General features: G+C 41.4%; 1 protein-coding gene across 1 annotated transcript in view; it reads left to right on the top strand.

Annotated features, from left to right (window-relative positions):
* The window catches only part of LOC311486645 (metabotropic glutamate receptor 4-like), a 140,687-nt gene that overhangs the window by 95,737 nt on the left and 19,366 nt on the right, over window positions 1–25,584 (top strand). The window contains exons 3-6 of the mRNA XM_084542570.1: window positions 105–240; window positions 448–602; window positions 910–1,050; window positions 14,553–14,753. Of these exons, the coding sequence (XP_084398696.1) occupies window positions 105–240; window positions 448–602; window positions 910–1,050; window positions 14,553–14,753 (633 nt within the window). The remainder of the gene's footprint in view (window positions 1–104; window positions 241–447; window positions 603–909; window positions 1,051–14,552; window positions 14,754–25,584) is intronic.

Below are 25,584 nucleotides of genomic sequence, written 5' to 3'. Positions count from 1 at the left end.
AAAGCAATTTCAAACGTCTGCATTGCTTGATTTGTCTGACACACTGATTGTTATGATCGGCAGATTGAACGTGTCTTACAACATCTGAAAATGTCTTTATGCAGGTGGCGTGTGCATCTCCCAGTCAGTCAAGATTCCCCGAGAGCCCAAGCTGGGAGAGTTTGACAAGATCATCCGGCGGCTCAGAGAAAACCCCAACGCAAGAGTCGTCGTCATTTTCGCCAACGAAGATGATATCAGGTAAGGTCTGATAGTAGCTACATAACACTTTTTTGGAGATGAGAAAAGCGCGGCTGCAGCAGAGAACACAGAAACAGGTGGGAAATCAGCCGTTTACGTCCGTCTCTGTCGAACCGCTTGTGTAATGAATTGCAAAACAAAATCAAAGTGGAGCTGGTTGGGATGCTGACCTTATCCACGGCAACATCTGTTCCCTCACCTTTGCAGGCGGCTCCTGCACGCAGCGAAAAAGGCCAACCAGACAGGTCATTTCATCTGGGTGGGCTCAGACAGCTGGGGCTCAAAGATCTCTCCGGTTGTGCAGCAGGAGGAGATGGCAGAGGGAGCGGTCACCATTTTGCCCAAACGCCAGTCCATCAGAGGTAACAGAGATGGGCGCTGTGCAAGCGTCAGAGCTCCCATATTTCAGTGAAAAAGTCTTTTGATGAGAGGCAGGGCTGCGTCTGTTTTTGTCTTTTGCGGCTCTTTGAAGTGCTTTACCGCGATCATTTAATCATCAGAGATGTAAAAACTACAATCCAATCAAAAACAAACAAAACAAAAAAAGAATTAAGTAAACTAAACAGACAAAAATATTCAGTCATAGCCATGCCTCGCATATTGTACCAACTGTGTCGTTTACACTGGCAGTGACTATGTCAATGACAGCGATCCCATTGATCTGTCTAGGGTTTGATCGTTACTTCATCAGCCGAACGCTGGAAAACAACAGAAGGAATATCTGGTTCGCTGAGTTCTGGGAGAACAACTTCAACTGCAAACTCAGCCGTCATGCCGTGAAGAAAGGGTCCGGGCTCAAAAAGTGCACAAGTAAGATATTCTCCTGTTGAGAGAGAGAAAAAAAAAAAAAAGCCACTCAGTGCTTCTTTTTGTTTCAACTTTTAACCAACTTAAAAAACATTCTTCTTCCCATGTCTCCGGGGAGGTGACACATTTGGCTCACGGTGAAAGTGTTTTGACTGCACTGCCCACCTTATTAAAAGTGGAGCAGCCATACATCCGGCATTCAAAATCACAGTTCATCTCACAGCTCATTTCATTGCTGCACTTTATTTCTGCTGAGTCTGGTGTGTTTACCCTCACGGCTATAACAAGAGAATGGCTTAGCCCGGCCGCGTGGCTAAAGGCTCAGAGCCATACTTCATACAGCTGCAGATAGAACAATATGTCTTGTTGGAAAAAGCCACTGCGTATTTCATCATGATATATTCACCGATGCAACATACATCATATCTGGGGATAGCCGCACAGGAGTCTCCTTTTTACAGCATCTAAATAATGTTCTGTTTTAATTACTTTAAAGGAGCTTGTTTGCTCAATTAATGGTGGTCAAGATAGAAGAGGTTTGAATAACACCATAAATGAATGATGAGTGAGTATTAAATCAAAGATAAACTCATTACAGTTACGGCATAAATCTTGTGCCATTGTGTTCCGTTGTAAAACGTTTCTTGGGGAGGCCTTCATCATATTTCTGACAATATTATGGCATGGTTTAGTGCGGCTACAGTAGTTTAAATAGTGGTGAAACAATCAATCACATTAATCAGCAACCAACTTAACTCAAAACAGTACAGTAGTAGTAGGCCTATCAAGTTGAAGCATTGCATGTTGAAAGCGTTCACTGTCACCAGATGGCTGCTGGCTGTCTGCTGTTTGATGCTGAGCAGGCACCGTACAGTGTTTTTTTGTTTGTTCTTTAAGAGTTAACGTTGCTCTCGGCTGTATCCAGCTGTCACGGCTAAGTCATCCCATGAGAAATCGCCCAAGTTTAAAACTGCAAACAATAACCTTAGTTGACATTTACATGAATACAGCTTCACAAGCAAAGTTAATTAATAACTACAGCAAAGCTACTGATGCTGGAAATTTACTTCTGTGGATGTAAATAAAGTTAATTGGCGCAAGGGTCTGTTGGATACTGCCTACAAACACAGAGCTGCAGCATGTTCAGAGTGCTTCATCTCAGTCATATGTTGCGTAACAGTTGCACATTTGAAATAATCCAGAGCCATTTTAATTCAACCAGCTCTAAGTGGCAGGGAAGACAGATTTTAAAGCATGGTAATTGGACTTTTACAGCAGATGGCGAAATCATAGACTTCTGTCTTATATCGTCGACCAGACTTTTTATCTGCAGTTGCAAATATTTTTTCTCCCAAAAGTGATGAGGCCAGCTGAATACATATACAACCAAGAGAAAGAAGGAAAGGCACACCCATCAGGCATAACATTATGACAACTGACAGCAGAAGAAGTGAATAACATTGACTATCTTGTGACAATTCAATGTTCTGCTGAGAAACTTTTGGACCTGGCATTGGTGTGGATGTTACTTAGACATGTACCACCCACCTAGACCAGACCAGGCACCCCCACCCCATAGCAATGACACTCCTTGAAGGCAGCAGCCACCCCCAGCAGGATGCAGCCTGACACAGGCACACACACAAAAACAGTTTAGGAACAACTCAAAAAAACATGAAAAACAGCACAAGGTGTTGACCTGGCCTCCAAATTCACTAGATCCCAAACTGATCAAGCATCTGTGGGATGCACTGGAACAAGCCTGATCCACAGAGGCCACATCCGGTTGCCAGACACCACAGGACACCCTCAGCAGGCCCACGTCCATTCTCTGATGAGTCACAACTGTTTTGGAGGAACAAGGGAGACCTACACAATATTAGGAAGGTGGTCATAATGTTATGCCTGATTGGTAAATATCCAACAGTTATAATATGTACAAATAATACGCGACAGAGCCCTAGACATTCGCACACAGATATGAAATTAGAGCTGAATTTGATTGAGTCATTCTAATTTAATATAGTCTGCTCTACTCTTCCAAATAAATAAAGTCATATTAAGCAAGCTTACCTCACACAGAATTGTGCAGCATGTTAAGAAATGAAAAACAGTATATTATGCTCCATAACAAGTTTGGAGTGAAGCAGAGGAGGGACCGGAGACTCAACCAGCACATCATTAGTAGGAAAATCACTCACTCTCCCACTCACACTTAAGGGAAGTTTAAGTGTTCTACCACTAAATTATGTGTCTTTAGGCAGGAAGGATGCAATAACTCCCAGAATCAAAGGGAATGAAAGTAACCAGCGTCTCACTGTGAGGTGACTAACCACTGAGCCACCACGTGGCCCCGGAGCCAGAGGTGTCTATTCACGATCTACGCCACTTTCCACACAGACCCTGGTGTTTTAAAACAAGACTAGGCACCGCGTCAGTGTCGTTACAGTCTGTCCACGCAGGCTTTACACATTGGTAATCTGCACATCAGTGACTGAGCTGGGGTTCACATACGGCACTGCAGCATTACGGGGAAGAAAGACATCAAAGAGAGATTCTAGGCAACATCTGAGTCAGCACTTTACAGAGTTTCTTATATTATTGATGCATGCGCTATGCATATACAGTATATACTGTATCATATCATACACACCGGATCATACATATCAGTTGCAGTTTTCTCCATTTACAACAGAATGTGAATAGTGATAGTGGAAAAGCTTTGAATTAAACCTTTAAATTGAAAAAAAAGTTAGACTGAAATTTAACATTGACTGAGACTATAGCAAAGGAGAAACAACTGCGTGGAAACATTATTATTACAGCATTTTGCCTGTACAGCACAGCGGCGAGTTTCCGGTGACATAAAGACATAAAGGAAATCTACATTATATCGACTCATGTTAGCTGGCGTGACGGTACAGGTAATTCCGCCTTCCTCATTAGTCTTTTCACTCTGACTTCATGAGCAGCCAGCATTATTTATTTTATTTGTTTCCTGGCCATTACCTGAATAACAGATTCGATATGAGCTTGTATAGCACATGTTTGATCTAAATGGAGGACGTGCGTGGCAAAATTTTAAAACTACTGAGCAAGACAAATCAACGACGCCATAAATTGCAACGTCAAAGATTACAATATTAAGATCTTCAAGAAGGTAGGATTTACTGCGTGACTTGTCTCGCAACGCTGAATGCATCGCTAATGGCCCTGCAATACATCTGAGTGGTATTTGATAGATAATATGAGCTGGGGAGATTTTTGTTTTAACCTGTCAGATGTTTACCATGCCATTTCCACCATGCTAGCTGGCCATGTTTAATGTCTCTGGTTGTAATGGACCACTCACTGAGAAGGTAGGACCACTCTATGGCAATATGTGATTTCAGGCATATTTATATGAATGCAATGACAAATCTGTCGCAGTTAAATTCCCCCAATAACCCACTCACAGATACTCTCATCTCTTTATATTGTATCTTAAATGGTTTTCCAATCATCTTTCTGGAAGATTTACTCTTTAAACTATTCTTCATAGTTTGTATATTATAATAAAACTTAATTGAATCTGCAGAGGAACATTGTACATGCACGTGCCACTGCTGTGCACAACAATTCAAACTTGAAGTCGCACAAAACACTATTCCAACATAAAGTATGTCCCGTTTCACGCTATGTTTCCATCTATTTGTACATAATTGTGGGAGTGTTCGTAACTCATAGTTGAGCTTCAGTTATGTCCGTAATGAAGTATAATGATAAAAGAGAAGTACCCTCCACTGCAGAGACTGAAAACTCTGGAGAATCTCAATGCCATTTAATTGGCACGACAATGAACAAACCTGCTGCACAGACTCTAGAGCTGGAGTTGTATTTCTGGCACAACTTCAACTACTTCCACGTTGCACAGAGCAGGGAAAGAAATATGATGTGGTCAAAACTCCAGGAACACTTGCATCACATGGAACAACTTGGCAGACAACTTTTTTAGAAATGGGTCCATGCGGCACTTGCATAGGTAGGTTGAGCGTATTGTCACATGGCTTTTGGGTGCGCCTTTGCTGATTTGGATAAGTGGATGTACCATATATAAATATATATATATATTTTTACTTCATACACATTTATAATGCTGCAGTTGTTACTGCTGTTGCAGTTGTTACCGATGACCCTGATGAAGGTTGTAAGCTAAAAACTAAAAAAGTGGCTCCTTAACGTATAATTCATTAACCAGTCTGTGTTGCACAGTTCCGCACTGCAAGTCATAGGGATTAGGAAGTTGGCAGTTTTGAGGTTATCGAAATTTTACGTATTAGGCTGAAATTTGTTATGCTTTTAGTCTCAACATGGAATGGAGAAATAAGTAAAAATGTTGCCACCATCCATTACGTTTCAGGTGATTAAGTACTATACTAACATTACTGTACCAGCTTTCTAGCATTGTGAACTAAGAGTGGCATCTACTCATTATCAAGAATGGCCCATTTCAGAATTTAATGTTATATTACTGGATTGAAATTACTGAAGCAGAAATGTGTTCATCGCCTTAATTTTGCAGTTTGTTATGATTTCAATGACTATAGGATATTTTTAAAATGTCCTCCCATGGATCAGTCAAGATTAATCTTAATTTAATAACTGGCATTAAATAAATACGTTTTTCCTTGGTTAAAAACACTACTGCAGCCACTAGACCACAGGTGTGCAACATACGGCCCGTGGGCCAAAAACGGCCCGCCAGAGGGTCAAATCTGGCCCGCAGAATGAATTTGTGTTAAGTGTGAGAATTACATAGAATACTGCAATTTTTCAATGACAATAACTGCTATTCTTAATTTGTCCACTGTTTTAGTAAGAGAAGTGGACCCAGGACTAAACAGCAGACAGCAATGTGCCAAAATTGCACTTATTTTTCTTAAGAAATTTCATTTTTGTGAGGGACACCACCACCACAGCTTTAGTGCATTGTTTTTCTTTTGGTACTTGTTCGAATCACTTCATATAACAACTGCTGTTGGAGTTTTAAACCAGTACAGACTCACTAAATACACTAAAGATGAAGTACAATTTTAACTGAAGTGGTGGGCTGCAAAACCAGCAGCTGCCGTTGTGTCCACAGGGAGTAAATCCAAATATCAGGCGTTCTAAAGAGATACTCATGCTGGTAAGATGAGACTGATTGAAGAGATATTCTTGTGATTGGTTATGGTGATCCCTGGTTACCTGTCGGTGTGAATGTTGGAGAGGACACCAGCGAGCTCCCCAGGAAGCTCCAGCGATGGTGCAACTGTTTGCCGTCTGATCAGCACACTGGATAGCACTGAACACACTTGCTGCTGGATCTGTTCTTGGACTTATAATGTAGGAGGCAACTGGAATATTTGCAAGGATCTGTGTTAGTTTATAGAAAAACAGAGACGTGAACCTGAAATCAGTGCTAATCTAATAAAATCTGATGAAGGATAAGGCTGGTGACATTCTGTTTCTATTTCCTAATGTCAGCAAATCCCATGCAGACCAAAACAACAGTTAGCACTGTCGGAGTTTCCTGCTCTCTCTTTGGCCCATTCGTTCCCACTGAAGATGTGAATTTTTAAAACAAGTCGGAGGTGCATAGATTTTAAAAAGGCACAAATTATTTTCTGAAACAGCTGGAAAGTGTACTTTTCGGCAATTACAGCTGCAGTGTTTATCGTAATAAAGGGAAAGGTTACAAAGAGCACCAGCTTGGCTCATTTATGTGTTTTTAATAGTTGTTTTTTTTTAAACAATGGAGCTCTAATGGAGGCAGTATAGTAGTTGTTAGCAAAATCACTTCATTGTTGGTTTTGGTCTTTTTTTTTATGTGGTTCGTTGACAATAACAGAGGCAGAGAATCCCACTAGCGCTAATCTTTAAAAAAATAAAGATAGGCTGCTACACAATAGAGGGCTGCTTGCTGGATTTATCTCTTATTTCATGGTTGAATCAATGAATTACACTAAAATTAGAAATAGGATGGGATGTGAATAAGAAGGCATCTTCCGTGGTGTTGAATAAAATGATTATGAGATAAAGAGCTGCGAAATTCTGCAGCACAGACGGCTAAATAATAATGAAGTTATCCATCGGTGAAAGATGTGTAAATGTTTGTGCACTGAAAATATTTTCTGCTTTTACTCAGTGCAGGGGTTAAATTCTCTTGACATAACCACATCAAATGCTCTGTATTAGGAGCGTATGCAGTACAGGCACCTGCATAATGCTGTGAGTAGCTCTTCTGTCACTTGACTCGTTCATTACAGACAAGTTAGTGTTCAGCTTCAGTATCAGCTCTGCTTCACGGGGTGTGAGAGACTCAAAGAATTTGAGGCTAAGGTGCGACACTTGTGGCGCCTCGTCACCGGTGGAGAGCTCTGCAGCGTCCCTGAGGCAGCTTCGAGGAAGCCTCACGGGGCATGCTGCCGAATTATCAGTGTCCTGAGAGGGTTAGACTGCTTAGTGTGATCAAAGGATAAGGAGGGCACGAGTGACTGGGGAAGAAAAGTGAGACTTGTCTTTTATCTGCGAATGAAGGAGATGTAAAACTGATATTGATTAATGTGGAGAGGGGAGGTGAGCAAAAACAGGGAGCCGTCTCATAGACTCGGCTTCTGTTTCCGTGCATTAATGATGTGGGTGAGCAGCGGGAAACAAAGCAATGCAGATAAAGCAAGCATGTGCTTTTCTATCCAGCCATCTTTTTTCTATTTTTTGTTTTTTTTAAACCGCTTATCCTGAACAAGGTTGCAGGGTGGCTGGAGGCTTTCCCAGCATGCATCGGGAGAGAGACGGGGGATATTTTTGACGGCTTGCCAGCTTGATACTGGAGGATTTTCTTTTGTACGGTAAAAGCTGAATTCAGTATAGGACAGGGTAAAATAATTTGAGTAAAATGTGAAACTGTGATTATTTAGCGCTTATTTTTACAGGCCTGGGAGCCAGACCAAACTTCCTTCCCACAAATGTTTTATGGCAAAAAGTCTGGAAACCCTATGCTGGGAACTGATTATGTTCTGGCCACGCCAATCAAATCGTTTGGGCAGGCTTTATCCAGTGATAGAAGCGTAACAGTGACGTTGTCATATATGTCAATTGATGGCTGTGGAGTTTAATTTGTTTACAAGTAAATGACAATGAAAGGCAGCACAGTGGTGTGGTAGCACTGATGCCTCACAGCAAGAAGGTTCGAATCCATGGAGGCCTCTGACTTCTGTGTGGAGTTTGCATGTTCTCTCTGTGTGGGTTCTCTCCGGGTACTTCCGGCTTCCTCCCACCATCCAAAGACATGCTCAGGTTGGCTGGTGATTCTAAATTGGCTGTAGGTGTGAATGTTTGTCTGTCTCTCTGTGTTAGCCCTGAGATAGACTGGCTACCTGTCCAGGGTGTACCCCGCATCTCGCCTGATGAAGGCTGGGTTTGGCTCCAGCGCCCCCGCGACCCTTCACAGGACAAGCGGTTACAGAAGATGGATGAATGAATGAATGAATGAATAACAAATAAAACATGTTGACTGTTGCTTAAGCTGCATTAACAGTCAACTTCAGAAGTTTAACTGAAGCATCAATCATTCACTACTCGCCATCTGTGAAGGTACGGACTAAACCAATATCAAAGTACAACAGGCCATTAAGGACTGACTGGCCATGTCTTGCACTTCAACAAACTGCAGGGACTACAGCCAACGTCCAGCTGGCACATGCGTTTTGCACAGTTGAGAAAGGAAACAACTCCAGGACACACGCTGTGACAGCCTGACATCTGCGTACGGCCGTCGGCTTGTGTGACATGGCGTTTAAGCTTTCGACTCTGCAGAAAACCGCTATGATGCAACCGCGTCAAGCATTTAGGTTGGAAAATAAATCTCACACTTTGGACCACAGGTGTGGTGGTCACATGGCCCGTGGGCCAAAAACCAAAAACCAAATTACATAGAAGACTGCAATTTTTCAATGAAAATAAATGCTATTCCTAATTCGTTCACTGTTTTAGAAAGAGAAGTGGACAGAACACAACACTGAGACAGCAGACAGCAATGTGCCCAAATTGCACTTATTTTTCTTAAGAAATTTCATTTTTTTTTTTTATTTTTTTTTTTTAAGGAAAGTTTATTAAATGTAAACATTCTCCTAATTTACTTGTTCTTCTATGGAAAAAATCTGGATCTGTCATTATTTATAGGTTATTATGCTATTAAACAGTTCACCTTCTCCTGTATTCATCCAGTCAATCAAAAAAGTTTTTCTCAAATGAGCAAACCATCCTTGGCTGAGGTGAAATACTGCACACACCAGCATGCAGAGAACACATAAACTCACCATCAATAAAAAAGTTTTCTTTTTTATTGATGGTGATAGACAGGCAATAGACAGAGCACGCATAACACATTTTTAGTTTAGATTTAACAAGATTAAAAGATAATTTGGTAATTTTAGCCTCTCGGACACGAAGATCTAATAGTTTCCTGCAGTCTCTCTTTGTTTTCTGTAATGTAATGTGACATTTTGGACCCTATCGTCCCACCACATTCGATAGCACACACCTTTTCGGTCTTTTTGGTCTCTTGAATGTGTATACCAACTGTGCAACTCCTTAAAACCTTAAACCATGCAATGAATCAGTGAGAGTGGACACATTAAATACTTCCGAAAAGTGTCGTTTATTAACACTACAAAAATGTATACTCCATCACAGTAATGAATCTTAAAGCAGCATTCATCCGTCTTTACTGGTCAACGCTTTTTGCGCTGCTGGATTTTTGGCATTTTGTTGTGGGTGGTGACCCAAAAAGCTCTGTAACACAGAAGGCTCAGGACGGGCAATCTGCGTCCTCCTGCTCTCTGCTCTCCTCTCTCTCGCTGACTCTCTCCTCTCTTTCGCAGACACTCTCTCTCTCACTAACACTCTCCTCTTCTGGGGATGCTATCTCAACCTAGCTCAACAAAACATGAATAGAGACTGTGGGGTGAGTTTTATTTATTTATTTTTTTTACATAAGGATGCAGTCAGGTCCAGAATTATTGGGTTCTCTGATAAACAGACACACAGCTGCATTGGCATAACATAGGCAACAGACAGATTCTTTCATTTCTGTTCATTGTCCTTAACCACCTACATAAAAACTGCCTAACACATTTTTCCAGGGCCAAAATGTAGCTTAGCCTTGGGCTAGCCTACTACTCACCCCACAACAAGTCTAATAATGAAATTAGACTGCTGCCCGCTGACTTACTGTTAAGTGTTCTCACATTCAAGTACTATTTAGTTCAGGATGGAAGACATAAAACTACTAACCTAGGCTTATTTTCTCATTCAGTCAGTGTACACAATATCTTATAAATAGCCACTAGTTGTAAGGACATTAGCTAATTTCACCTGTGTTTGCAATACAAACTAACTTGGCCATAGAACATTAGCCAGAACAACCACTACCGGAGCCGCTGTCACCACCACCACCACTGTCATCAGCCACGGGAGCTGATAAAGGCCCTGCCTTCTGTAATTTTGGCACATTTAGTTTCTCTGCGCCTCTTTTGCGTTTTCTCTCCATCTCAGAAGATCCTAACAGATAACGCCACGCTCATCCTACACTGCATTGCACAGCGGTGCACTGAGCCGAAGGGTCAAGGGCTGGTGGTTAGGGAACAAACTCTTGCACTGACTGTTTTTTTTAATTTTTTATTTGCCGAATGCATTACGCAGGCAGGACCAAAGTGAAAGGGGTTGGTGTTTAACAATGTGACTCGGCCAGCCCAGTGTCAATCGGGCCGCTGATCTACTGGTTTTATGGGCCAGTCAGACCAATAAGTATATATAATATATAAATTAGTGTTGGGACTGTCGGCCCAAATAGTACGTCGGCCCACCAGGAAAATGCCCAGTATGCCAGATGCCCAGTCTGTCCCTGCCTATAGTCTAAAAAGACATCCATTTAACTGAAACATATTACAGAGTTTAATCAGTCATATGAATAATTGTTCCTGCCCTAAAAATACATGCATAGAAGTTGTAAAGCTAAGTTCATAGATAATGAAAAGGGAGAATTTGACACATAGCAGCAGGGTCAGATTAGTCTAGAAGACAGTCCAGAAAAATCCTGGATGGCCCGAGGCCAGTCAGGAGCTGAAAAAAGGTCAAAAGTCTTGAGCCCACACTCTCTGTCAAGAAATGTCGTGCCTGCAACCTCAGATGAAGACGCCCACACTTTGTTTCTGCTTAGCTTAATCTAAATGGATTTCTCTGAAAGCAAGACACCAGCATGGAAAAGTGTCTGTGAGAGCGCCAAAATGCCAATGAGCGGGGAGCTACAGACAGAGAGAGAGAGACGCAGGGAAAAAAGGGAAACGGTTTTATGGAGAAGAGACAATACAAAGTTAGCGTGGGTGGCCTGCCAAGCCTGCAGGACAAATATCACTCTCACACCCACTCTTGTCTTACAGGATTCCCCACGGCACAAGCATGGCGGCCAAACTGTGACAATCTCTGCCCAATCAAGGCCCTGTGGCCCTTAATTACGGAGCCGTAACCTCCAACAATAATTCATGCATTTCAAAAGCTCAAAAGATAATCGGGGACATTAAAACGCCCCTGGTCCGCCGCGTCGAGCTGAAGATGTGGCAAATGAAAGCTGGCTGACAGAAGGAGACCTCTGCTGATTTGGGGGCTAGCCCTGGTTCAGGCTGAAGTGGCCAGTGAAAATAGCTTGAACCTGACAAGGACCGACGTTGCATGATAAATGACTGTTAGAAAATGTTATGGAATAAGTATCCACCTATTCAAAGTGTTAACAGAGAGGACAACCACATGCTCATGATACAACAGCCCTTTCAGCGTGGCTTTAACGTCTATAAAGCTGAGTATTTCCATTCAGACAGTGTGGATAACATTTTCATTCACTATTTATTTTTATTTTTTTTTAATCTCCCAGTGTAAGAGGTTTAATCTACAGATGCATAGGTCATCTCTGCCTACCATTCACTGCTACTGACAGTGAATAGAAAACATTATGACATGATTGACTGACAAAAGACATTAAACAACAAAGCAATTCGCTTGTCACTCATCACTTTGTTGCTCTCAGTTGGTCGCTAGTGGATGTTCCAGGCTCTGGTTGTTTAGGTAACCCTCTTGTATATTTACCACCTCAAATGTGTCATATATACAGTTTGTATATAACGATGTATGGACGTCATTGAACCATCAACACTGCCATTGCTCCATCTGGGTTCACGCAATGCTCCAAGCCGTGGACAGTGTTTCCTTGTGTTTGCATCATATCAGCTGCATCAGCGGCTCTCATTAGTCTTCACCTCCGCATCGGCACAGAGTTTGGATCAGTTGAACTTGCTACTCGCCCACTTTTTAATTATTATAGTTTTTTTTTTTACCTACTATCATCGCTCCCACTCCCTAAATCGTATTAACATTTCATGGCCTCTCGTCGCCACACCGCCGCTAATCTCTTCCTGTGTGTACACCTCTTAATTATGTAATATTATGGCAATTTCACACCATGATGATTCCCGGTTTCCATTCAGTATTTCGGGACTGTGGATGTGTTCATTTCAAATTTTTGTAGATGCAGTACGTCGTAAGGTTGCCGTCTGTGGATAAAAAATATCTTTAACTTCTTCCGTCTGTCTGTGTCAGTTTACCTTCTTCACACATCAGGCACAGAAATACTGAAGATGAAAAGTGATTGTATTTGCTTTAATTGTATTTGATTTCTTTAATCACGCTCGGAAAAAACACGGATGAAAATGTCTCCCGTTTCTGATTAACACTTTTTATTAATAACTCTTAATTGACAGTGAATTTTACGATACAAAAACATTACATTCATGTATTTTTTTCTGACTGATGCCTCTGCAAACAAACTTTATGTACACTTTTGACTCCAAAGCGTTTTTGGTGGGGGTGAACGTGACAGTACACAAGTCAGTTAAGCAGTCCTATACAACATCAGGTAATTTTCCCCCAACAGCATAGTCATTATTTCAGCAGCAGATCCCTTGCTGTGCACTTATTAACTTGCAAAGCCTAATTGAATTCTATTTGGCAGTTATATAAATATAGACTGCTCCATCATTAGCTCGTCCCTGGTAATTAGTCTATTGTTAATCTAAATTGAACACACCTGCTTCTCTATAATCTCCCATGCACATGCAGCAGAGACAGCTATAAGACGTGAGGCTTGTGCGGAGAGAGGAGAAGTTCGGATTGGCATGTTGTATCTCCTCCTCAGACCCCACCTCCTCACAGCAATTAACAATCACAAAAACCCACGCAACAACCTGGGTCGGGATTAATAAACTCCTATCGCGAGTTATTACATTGAGCCTATAAGGGGATTATGCCTGTCCCTGTGAATGGATGTCTCCATTTCCTCCCTCTTTGATTGCTCTAAATGCAGCCTGGCAATAAATGCTGAATTCACAGTTGGACACTCAGTCAGAAATGAGAGATTTGAACATATTGGGACATACTTCACATCAGATTTTTTTGAAGGCGCTGATAGGAAACCGTGTATGTCGTCACTAGTTAGGCCAAAGACCCAATGTTTACAAAACTGCTCAGAGGGAAATCCGTGTATTCCTTCTGGAGACACAAGAAAGAGTTTTTGTTTTCAGCTGATGAGATTTCCCGGTGGAGAAAACCTTGCACTCCAGATATTGGAATTGATTTGCCCCTCTGCAGCGATCCAGATATTTACCTTCTAGCTAATTGTGAGAGGCAAGGCCCATTCAGTGCAGAGAGAATAAGACTCACAGAGGAGCGATGCATTTTCCTCTGTGGCTTTTGGACCGGCTCCACACCCTCCATTTAAAAGGCTCAGCTCGTTCCAAGCTGTTTGGACAAACTGTCTTGTCTAATCTAAGGTGCTCTCTGAAGTCGGGGTGACACAGGAGAGAAGTGTTGAAAAGATATGTCTGACTGACTGTTGGCAAACATGAGTAGCAGTATCTCGAAGATACTCTGTAAATGAGTACCCAAATTTAGCGTTTCTTCTTTTTTCTTCTTCTTTTTTTTAATGCTACTGCGCATATTAATTGTCTGGAACGTACACTAAATATAGTGATTTATCATAAGCCCACTTGAAATGAGGGTCAGGGACAAACTCACAAGTAGATAATTCTTTAAGCTGGATCCACTCATGGAAACCACTCAAATTTTTAAATTAATCATTTTTTTCTTGATTGCATGATGTGGCTGGAAGAACTGCAGATCTTTTTACTGATTGAACATTTTAAATCCACTTGTAAAATCATTTTTCAGCCTCCTCTTGTGATTGCTTAACTACATAGATACCGATGCTGGACTCGACCTCGCACTTGACATGGCGAACAATGAGCCAAATGAGTGACCACAGAGGATGTGCTCTCCGTGATTTCAATGCTTCTTACCAATTTGTAAAATCACACATATGTGGCACAGTTTATGCACGTGATGAGTGTAATTTCCCTACGTCTGTGTGTGTCCTACAGATCAGGAGCGGATAGGAAAAGACTCAAACTACGAGCAGGAGGGAAAGGTGCAGTTTGTCATTGATGCCGTCTATGCAATGGCTCACGCTTTGCACAACATGCACCAGGAGCTCTGCCCGGGGAAGGTGGGACTCTGTGCCAAAATGGACCCCATCAATGGGACTCATCTGCTCAAGCACATCCGTCGCCTGAACTTTGCAGGTCAGTTATGCTTATTGACACTGGAAATGCTGGTCTGTCTGAACAGGTATCCTACTGTGAGCTTTTCAAGAAACTGCACATTTGAAGGCTACAGCACTGCATAAAATTGTACATAAGACTCCATATTCTTGATGGGTCCAATGGAAAATCTGGCTTGTTCACCATTACAGAAAAAAATATATGACTAAGACTCTACTGCCATGCCAGTGGGTATGTGAGACGTCAAGGTAAGAGTGAATGTCAGCCGTAAGTCAGGACAACAATTTTAGAAGCTAACAACCTGGCAGCTTAATGTAGGATGTAGGAACGGCATAATGAAAGAATGAGGCCATCAGGAATAATTTTCCTCAGACAAATTTTGAAATTACAATATTTTTACCTTAGTGATTTCTGAAAACATCAGCAAACACATCAAAACTCACAAATCTGGACCGAATATTTTCAGAAAGGTCCCTCATACGAGGTTGTGATGACCACCAAGACGGCGCCGTTCACATGGACTATTCCTGTGTACGCAGTAAACATGACCCCAGTTAAAGGCAACTTTAGTCACACTGACTCTCATAACAAGGCTGGTGACTCACATTGGCAACACAAACATGCTAATCAGCAGTTAGTGCAGCTGGTTTTGCAGGTATTTATCCGAAAACCACAATGGTGGGCAAATTAAATCTCATCTCATTCATCTTGATGTGATGATGACCACCATGAATGTCACAAAACTCCGTAGTGAGCAAAAAAAAAAAATCAATTATCGTCTGACAGCCATTTATGCAACATTTTATGACAATTGAAATATTTCCACCTGGTCCCTAGAGCCATACGTGAACATTATCACATGTTTAGTGTTTTTCAGAAGTAAATTACATTGTCTTAAGACTTAATTATTACACAAATACAATAACAACAGCAAAATCTTCAGCAGTGCAAGGTCATAGACTAATTTAACCTTCACCAAATGCATATTTGGGTTGTTAGCATCTATCCACTGATCAAACATGATAAAACATTTGTTTTTCTGATGTTTTTTTTTATCTGAAATGCATTGCAGGTTACAAGTGCGGTTCAGAGGAGCATTTTCTTCAACTCTGTAAACTAAAATACTGTAACAACCTTCCTAAGGAATTAGTTTTTGTACCATACCAGAATCTGATCATGTAAAAGCAAAACCTGAGCATGAAAATGAGAAAGCTATGGTCAACATATGCACAGTTAAAGCAGTTAGGACTGATGACAGAGTTTCATGTAATTACCTCAGCTTCCTTGACCATAATTGTATAAATCATGGACAGTATAAAGATGAATGGCGGAACAGCTCCTCTTGCTAGTGACTGACTGCAGTATAGGTCATAAGCTCCACCTCCTCCATGTTAGTGGATGGGACTTGGGCCGAACTAAAACACTAAAATATATGTCAAATCATTTTTTTTCAAGGATAGTTTCTGTCGTTTTAAGTAGTTAATATAATGCTGATGCATGTTCAAGTAAGTTTCGTTTTAGTTATCTGACGCTACAGAAACAGGATGTGACATAATGGCGTCCACCAGTTGTCATGCTGACCTCTCCGTAAAGCAGTCCTGCGGGAAAACACGAGTGAGTGTGACGGAAGTGTGGTCGGGTCTTTGGTATCGTGGCTTCACGTGGCTCCACTCTCGGACCGTATAGCGCAGACTCTGGCTCCAAACTGGCAAGATGGCGCCACCCGTATCCGCGGGAAAATAGCATCAGTTTCCCCATGCACGGAAGTGGGGACGCTTTGTCCATATTTATATGCAGTCTATGTAAAAATACTCAGCTTTTCCAGCCCAATTTTTTGCACTCTTTTAGAAAACATCTGCATTCCCCTGCCCCGTTCTTACCTTGAGAAATGGAACAACTTCCAAAAAGAGGCCCTCTGTTTGTCCAGAATTTGAACTGGTTTAGTTGAGAAACCTGATCTATCCATCAGCGATGCGCACTTTGCAGAGTAACCACCACAAGCAGGTGACAGTAATGACTAGTATGGGTTTGGTAAGTGGCACTGTGAGAAGTTACAGCTGGCTGAGAACATTTTTCTGACATCTATGAATGTTTTGTCACAAGATTTGTATTTATATACAATATATACGGCTTATATACGTGCACTAGTGACTTGAAGCATGCAATATATTTCAAAAATGACTCATGCATTTGAGACTTAACATAGTTCAAGTCAATTACTTTACCTTGACGTCATCAGAGAAGCTTTTCCTGCATAACCACCGCATAATTCAAAGATATTTCCTTCATATGTTCGTCATTTGAACATTTCAAGGCTCCCAGCGTGGCACCATACATTACTTTCCTCCCTCTATTATATGACCTGTTTTCCATCCCGTCATGTAGCATTGCAATATCCCCAGTTATCAGACAAGTTCAAATTCATGACTGGCATATTAATAATTGACTGCTTTCACACAAAGAGCAGTGATCCAGAGTTTCATTATATAGACACTGCCTTTTTAAAGCAACGCAATTCGAGACAATTAAAATTCTTTCATAGAGACTTGAGTGTGCAGTGTTTGTACAGATAAATTATTCATTTGAACTCCTGCTCTTCAAGCTAATTTGTCATTCTAATATCTACTTATTACATTGGCAGAATGTCAATTCAATGTTTAATTCATATGTGAGAAGTAAAAGAAATTATTTTTTGCTTGAATAAAATAAAATTGAATGGGTGACTTTTTTTCAGGCTTTCATGTCACTAGAGATCAGGGACGCTCTTTTATTATTATGGAAGATGTTTTTATGCATTAATATTTTTCAGTTTGTGACATACCGTTTCCCTGGATTGCGGTGCTGCTCCTAAAGCCAATCACATCCCCCTGTCTGACTGTCACTGTCCAACGGACGCATGTCTCCTCTGCATCTTGCAATCTGCTTTGCTGTTTTTACAATTTTTCTTTTTCTTTTTGGCGGACTGACCTTAAACACAGTTGTGTTCACTAATGCTGTTTCTTCTGATTGGATTAAACATCAGCCTGTCAGAGATTCTAAACAAGCGGCCCCTTGTGGAGGTCTTTTTGTCAACATTTAGCACTGCTCACCAAAACAGACTGTGTGTGTTCACATGTCAGATGCATTTCCTTGTCCATAAAACTCTTGCAAAGCCTTTTTTAAAAATATTTTATGTCCCGCATTGTTGTTATCCATGTTTACTGGCCTACATGCTGATAGAAAACAGCTCCCCAAGGAACATTTAGTGGTGTCATTCTTTTATAGGTATCATGTTATATTTACAAAGAGCAGCGACAGAAATGACAATATGAATGATATAGAGACATTTCCGATAAACCGCTGACAGACGCTACTGAGGCTCCTGTGTTGACTGAGGTCTGTGTGGCAGATGTCTCACTTGTTAGCATGAAACAATACCACCTTTTCTGTCAAACAGAACATGCTAACACTAACACAACGTTAATGGCCAGTTATAACACCAGTGATGGACACGAATACAACCAAAGCTGTTCACTTCTAGAGGTTCTTAAGTTTTTCAAATTTGGATTGTGGTCATTTACATCCTTTTCATATCAGCCGCAAGTGTTTATCTTTGGCACACTATTCAGCCGAGTTGGGCTCTTACTAGCTGAGGTTTATCAACTCAACACTTCTGATCAGAATCTCATGACGTGTTAGGAAATCAGGTGGAGAAAGTAAACCGTCTACTTCAACAGCATCCACTGAGATCCCCTTAACCCCCCACTGCGCCGGCCGAGCTGGCTCGGGAGCCAATAGCATGGTGGTGAAAAACAACTGATGGACTGCTGTTCACAACACGCTGCACTTTGGGTTCGGTGGTACTCGTGATCCGCTGTAAAACAGCTTCAGTGTTCTCCTTCTCATCGCAGACAAAACAAAATACTCTTTTAGTTTGAATCTGGATAAATGATGCAAAGAGGAGTGCTAGTTAATGTACTCTGTGTGCGTGGCTGAGCCTGGAACTTCAAAAGAAAACACCCGGGAATATACGTCTGTTATTATTTTTCCCATTTTTGACGTTGATGATTGAACACTGATTTTTTGGGGGATTTTTTATTTAAACTAAACATTAAAACTAAAACTGTCTGGAGGTGAAACTGGAGGTAAAATAATTCAGTGATAGATAAAATGGTTTGCATCCACAATTGAAATGAACATGTGTTTTCACAAGTTCTATTTTTTATTTACTTTTTTAGTTCAGTGAGGACTGAGTAGCCTTCTCTATAAAAAGCTTTCAACTAGTCTTTTAGCCTATAAGCAGGGACATCAGGCTACTGTGCAGGAGGCACTTTTGAGCTGAATTTTCCTCTTATCAGGCAGACTGTATTCACACCATCTAACCAGAGGGGTTGCCTTGAGGTTACACTACACTTCATCTAATTGCATCAGCTCACAGCAGCATCTTGAACTTGTCCAGTTCCATAAAGCAGCCCGACTGCCGAGACTGGACGTGAACCAGCCTGTGTGTCATAGATTTCATAGATAATATTTTCTCTGTTCTGTGATATTAGTATGTTACGCTCCAGCAAACACACACAGGGCACTTGCTAATGCATTTTTCTTACAAATTGCAATTGACAGAAATGTATGTAGAAGTAGGTCATTTTTTGTTGTTGTGATGAATCATTCTTGAGGCCGAGCCAGCAAGAATCTATTGTTACACATTTGTGTTTATTGTCAGCAGTTTTAGCAGACATGTGCTAAAAATAATTCGCATTTCTTCCTCTGCAGAGCTGTGCATCCCTCAGAGTCCAGTAAGACCATATCCATAACATATATATTGTGCTGAAAACTGCGTACATGCTGAAACTGATAATAAAGGTCAAATTTTAAAGGAAGACAGTGGCCCAAGTCTTGGCTCGCTCAATTTAATATATATCTTAGTGGACTGTGAGGGTCTCAAGTGGGGACTTACTAAGCCAGCTGAGGACAGATAACCTGAAAAGCAATCTGACAAATGTTTTTTTTTCCACCGGTCTGGAAGTATCTGCACGCTTCCTCAGGAGCTTTTATGTTCTCTCCAGTCATATTTTCCATACAGATGTATCAGATGTTTCTTCTGTTCTAACTTCTTAAGTGCTCGCGGATTCAGCTGCAGCTGGAGCTGCGGCCAACAAGGAGGAAGAATCCGGCTTCTTCGGTCCGTGTGCATCTGCACCGCTTGACACTCTTCCAGAGTGTCTTCTTTCTTGTTTCCTCCTCTGCGTTGGATGCTTTTAATGGCAGTTCAGACTTCAGTGGGCCACGTCTGAATGAAGCTTCCTGTCAGCGTTTCATGTCTCTTGCAGTCACATCAGGGGGAGGTGTTTTTGTTCTGCCGCGCACTAAAAAAGCAGTGGCCTTTTCTGCCGTTATTCTCACCAGGGACAGAAGTTATGTGTGTGGAACGAAGGGGAGCTCTCTGGATTATCCATTCTTCCACACCTCTCTTAATCCTGTCATGTTCAAAGTTGTTGTGCAAATAATGATGTGCAAAGCATTTTTTTTAATCATAGTGAACTGTCTACTCCTGTCCCCTCTGAGAACTATGCCAAAGCCTGTACCTACAGAAAAATCAAATATGTACAGCAAATTCTCAAATAGTAGCTGGAACCTTTATTCAATAAATCTGTAAAGAGAAATATTATTGGAAACAGGTGTATTTGTACAAGAGCTAGACCTTTAGACTCATCTTTTCCATAAACTTTTATCAACTTTCTGTGTTATGTGACCCTATACTCCTAGGATATATATATAAATGCCATACATCGAGGGAGGAAGCAATTACTGTAGGACGCATGGCTGCGTCGCTATGTAACGCGTGATGGGGACAGGAGGAGACTGAGTGACCACGGCTCAGTGTAGCATGGGCAGCTTCGAAGAGCTGGCAGTCGGAGCTAACCAGCCATGAGAAGCTACTGTCAGACACTGTGTTTCTCCGCTGATGGAGCATTTTATGTCCTTTGAGAGAGTTGTCTGCGTGGTTACCTTTGTTGTAGGTGAGCTTCTACTGTGTGCATTTAAGGAAGTGTCAGAAGAACACAGTAACGCCCATGTGTGGCGCTTTCAGCCACTGAAGAGGAATATACTGTATGTGGTTCATGTACGTCACAGTTTTTTCCCACAGATGGGGATCAAGCAACAGTCAAACTGGAGCCGGTGATGTGCTTTTCATACTTGGTGCAGCCACTGCTACTACACGTGGTAGTTTAAACATACAAAATAGGCAAAAAAAATATAACTCAGTCAAATCACAGCAGAGTACTACGAAGCCTAAAAGCAGCGTTTACACACATTTTGTTGTTGGGCTTCACGGCTATTAAAATAGATTCTACAACAGCCTTGTTTGTGCTTGTAAGGCGGCTAATGTTAGCTAGATTTAGCAGCAGACATTACCAACGTCAGTCTGCCTATACTGAAATACTGTATCATTCAGTGTTTTTCAAGCCATGTGTCGTTTTTAGCAGAGCTTAAATCGTTTGCAGTAGAACTGAACACGTCTTGCACTGTTGTTCCACAGTAAAAGCTCTGGAGCGGCTCAAATGGCGTATTCCAAACATCTGCATGCTAAGTTGTACTGATCCTTGCATGACTGTGGTGAACAGAGGTGGCAGAGAATGAACGGGAAAGGGAACGTGTTTAGGATGACACGACTGTTGCTCTACAAAAAGGAGTTAGCATTTTAAAAATCTAAATAATGCTGACTTTACCATGTCAGCTCTTAGATTGCTGGTCAAATTCCACCTCGCCTCAATGCTTTATCATGTGTTTCACAGTAGTCACATTCTCTCCTTCACTGTGTTCGTTGTATTTTGGAGACTTAATAAAAAACTCCGGGGCTTACAGCTTTCACTAATGTTTGAAGGTATAGACAAGCTGAAGTGAGAGACAGTTCCATTGTTCTGCCACGATTAAACGACTGGAGAGCTCAGAGAGAAATCTGTACTTTTTTTGTGACACATCGCAGTATGCACATTCTCCCCTTAGTATCCTCAAAAACCGCATTGTATTGACTTGAGTAAACCTTTTGGCCGATTGACCCGGGGGTTTTTAAAAAGCGCGGCCCTTGTATGTTTTCAATTTAGGATCGGTTTGAGAGCACCGGCAGATAACACAGGCTTAAACACTATGGCTGAGTAATCATGTAAAGGTCATGGTTGTGACAGAGGGGTAGGGGAGACCGAGAAACACTTCAAGAGTGAAGTGGATCCGTGGCATTACTTTCCTGCACACAGGTCATTAAGAGTTAATGACTCGCTGTCATGTTGTTACTGTTCACTGAGGTGCTCTGTTTGTGCGTCCATGCAGAACAAACACAAGTCGGATTAATGATCATACCCCGGCAATTATAAAGGAGTATATGCATACATTTAATTGGGTGCATAACAGCAGTGGAAGAGGGAAAAGGGTCACAATCATTAAATATTACATATAATTACAAGCACTCCATTAACCCCAGAGTTTCTTTGAGAGCACACAAAGAAACGAGTAGATGAGTAGCCTGTGGTACACACGTGTGACGCCAGGCTAACCTGGCACATTAGTGCACAGCACAATGCAGAGGTGGCCGTGGCCTCTGTGGAACTCATTATGCCCGTGACTTGCGAGTGGACTGTTTAGGCAAGCAGTTTGTGCAACATGACAGGCCTAATTTCTCATCTGCAACTCAAACATTCGACCACATTGCCCCTAAATCTATCACTCTGCTCACTCTTAATGAAGAGGGCACACTGCTGTTTCTGGCCTATTTCCCCGTAGTGCCTTGATGTGTCAGCTTTACCAAAGAAGAAGCCAGACTTGTCTTTTTTATGCTCACCAATATTTTGCTTTGTGTCGTTTTTGTGTCTTTTCCAGATTTTAATGGTGTGGTAAATACGCAGCGGTAATGGTTGTAATGTATGTGTATGAAAGAAGATGTACGGTGGCTCAAGGTTGCAATAAGAGAGCCATCAGTCTATGAAAGACCTTAATTCAAAAAGCAAGTATGAGCGAACGTACATAAAGCTGTTAAATATAATCATATCATCAGTGTTATGACAGTAGTCATTATTTTACGACCATGTGGCTTTCAAGGTCCTTTTTCCTGTTTGGTGTCCATAGGTGCGAACCTCAAGCCTTCAAAGGGGAACTACAGTTTTTTACAACCTGGACCTTATTTCTGGCATAAAATACGTTCGTTTACTCACTAATATAACTTTTGTGTCATTCCTTCGGGAGATAATTAGATCAGCGTATATCAATGTAGTGGGAGTGACTGGGGCACCGAAATGCAGCCCCTGAATAACGCATTATCTGCCGCGAAACGTTCATTTCACCAATATTTTGTTATCGTACACTATTTGTGTATTCACTAGTCGTGCTATTCGTGTTATTCCCCCTTGAGTCCGGAGTTACCTATTATCATCATCCGGATGACCCCGGATGATGTCTTCTGACCTGGATGATGTCGTTTCTGAGAGCCGCGGGCACCCGTGGCGGTCGGCTTATTTACCTGTAATTTGCTACTGCTAGTTTTTTACAACATGGCTGAATATTTTTCCAATTCTGAGGTTGTGGACGAACCATAGCAGTAGCAAATTACAGGTAAACAAGCCAACTGCCGCGGGTGCGCGCAGGGCTCAGAGATGACATCATGCAGGTCAGAAGACATCATTCGGAGTCTGTAGGTCAATCTACAGACCCCGGATGATGATAACAGGTAACTCCGGACTCAACGGGGAATATCACTAGCGTACGATAACAAAATATTGGTGAAATGAACGAGTTTCGCGGCAGATAATGCGTTATTTAGAGGCTGCGTTTCGGTGCCCCAGTCACTCCCACTACATGGATATACGCTGATCTAATTATCTCCTGAAGGAATACGAATTACACAAAAGTTATATGGGTGAATAAACGATCGTATGTTATGCCAGAAATAAGGTCCAGGTTGTAAATAACAGTAGTTCCCCTTCAAGGTTTTAGCCTGAGGTTATGCTCAATTATGACAGTGGAGGTCGGCACCTTAAAGTGGCTTTTAAATGTTGGTTACATTACAGAGAAAGATAAACTCGGCACGATTAAATTATATCTTCAATATAAAATATGACAACTTACCAACACTGTAGATATTTATACACACATAATGCCTCTCCGCTTCATAAAGTCACTGTAATCCTCCTATGATCACTAACTGCTTTGTGATGTGGGCAGCATTGTCACACAGGCAAGGCTGGCAAAACGGTAATACTGTAATCCAGCATGGCTGACTCATCGAGATGTGGATTAGGGCGCAGCATCCCCCAGAGTCGAAACAAAGAGCAAAACAAAACATATATATATACAAAAATACTCATCAGCAGAAATCCATCAGCAGCAATTGGCCATGTTTACCCTTTTGTTCTTAACTGGGATGTCCATTGTGTTTGGGAGACTTAATAACAAACTCTGGGGCTTACAGCTTTCATTAGCATTTGAAGGTATAGAGATTTGTGCATGTTGAAGTGAGAAGCAGTTCCATTGTTCTCCCTCTAAGGAGAATCTTTCCACGTTCTACCATGATTAAACGACTCGTCAAGTTTCCATTGGAGAGCTCAGAGAGAAATCTTTGGTGTGCTTTCTTTGTGACACATCATTATAGCTTGTTCTAAAACGGCACGCAGGAATACATTGTTACGCATTGTTATCTCAACGAGCAAGCAGGGAACGTCTTTGGTAGACTATTTAAAAAGAAAAATAATAATAAGAAAAGTTAGATGTAAGGCAGGACGGGGTGATTTGTCCGTCTCAAAATCAGAATCAGAATCGGCTTTAATGGCCAAGTATGTACACATACAAGGAATTTGACTCCGACAACTTTCCTCTCCAGCACAGAAACAACTTAAATAAGTGAAAGAAAAATAAATAAAATAAAATAAAATAAATTTGTACAAATAGGATATGAGCAGATATATACACCAAAAACCAGGGTTTTGTACAGTGACTATATACAATAATGCAGAGTATTGTTTATTGATACTGATTGATACTGATCTCTCAACCTCCAGAGGATATCCAGCTGTTCTGAGATAGATTTCCAGTGTCCATAGAGCTTTACGAGCACAAAATCCCATGGGCTTCATGGATGATGCTCAGTAGCCACCACACAAAACAGGCTGTAAGTGGTAGCTCTTAGGTCTGCACATGTGCATGTATTCAATCCAGTTTCCAGAGAAAATGGTGATATTATATTATTCTGAAAATTCCTGGTCAATCTACAACAAAACATCTGAGCATTCATTGTCAGTGTTATAAAAATGATGTCTTTGTTTACGTCACTTATTCTGATTTACCTTTGGGGTTTAGTTTTGTTTCTACACTCCGCCACATGCATATGTTGTATGCCTGCAGCCTGCAGTTCCTAGATCCCTTTTCTTCTTTCAGTGCCCTTCAACAGGGAAAAACTACACCAATGGTAATCTGTGTTTGTCTTTTCCTTTTTTTTAGACTAATCCTCCCTCTGAATGCTGAGGTCGCTTTCATCTTGAGCATCTGAAACTTTTACTAGACACTTTCCAAGCTCCATTTCATTCTTCCTGACCGCCAGAGACAACAAATTCATAGAACCAGAGTTACAGCACACCCAGTGGGATTTACCTCTCGCTGATTATCCACCTTACTGTTTTTTTGTACATTATTTCTTCCAATCCTAGCCGCGTACACTATGTAGAAAGGTTTAGTCCCTATTTTTAATCCCTCTTGCAACTCTGGAGACAATTGCAGATTGCTTTACCAGTTGGCAGACAACCACCATCAGATAGCAAAACAAAATACGCTAGTCCTTTCAATCACTAAAGTGAATTGAAGTGTGTGCTGTGATTCAGAAGCCTGGAGC

Source organism: Chelon labrosus (assembly GCF_963514085.1).
Source record: "Chelon labrosus genome assembly, chromosome: 4".
In the NCBI taxonomy this organism is placed as follows: Eukaryota; Metazoa; Chordata; class Actinopteri; order Mugiliformes; family Mugilidae; genus Chelon; species Chelon labrosus.
Note: the sequence above shows the minus strand (reverse complement) of the source record. Positions and strands in the feature narration are given on the sequence as shown.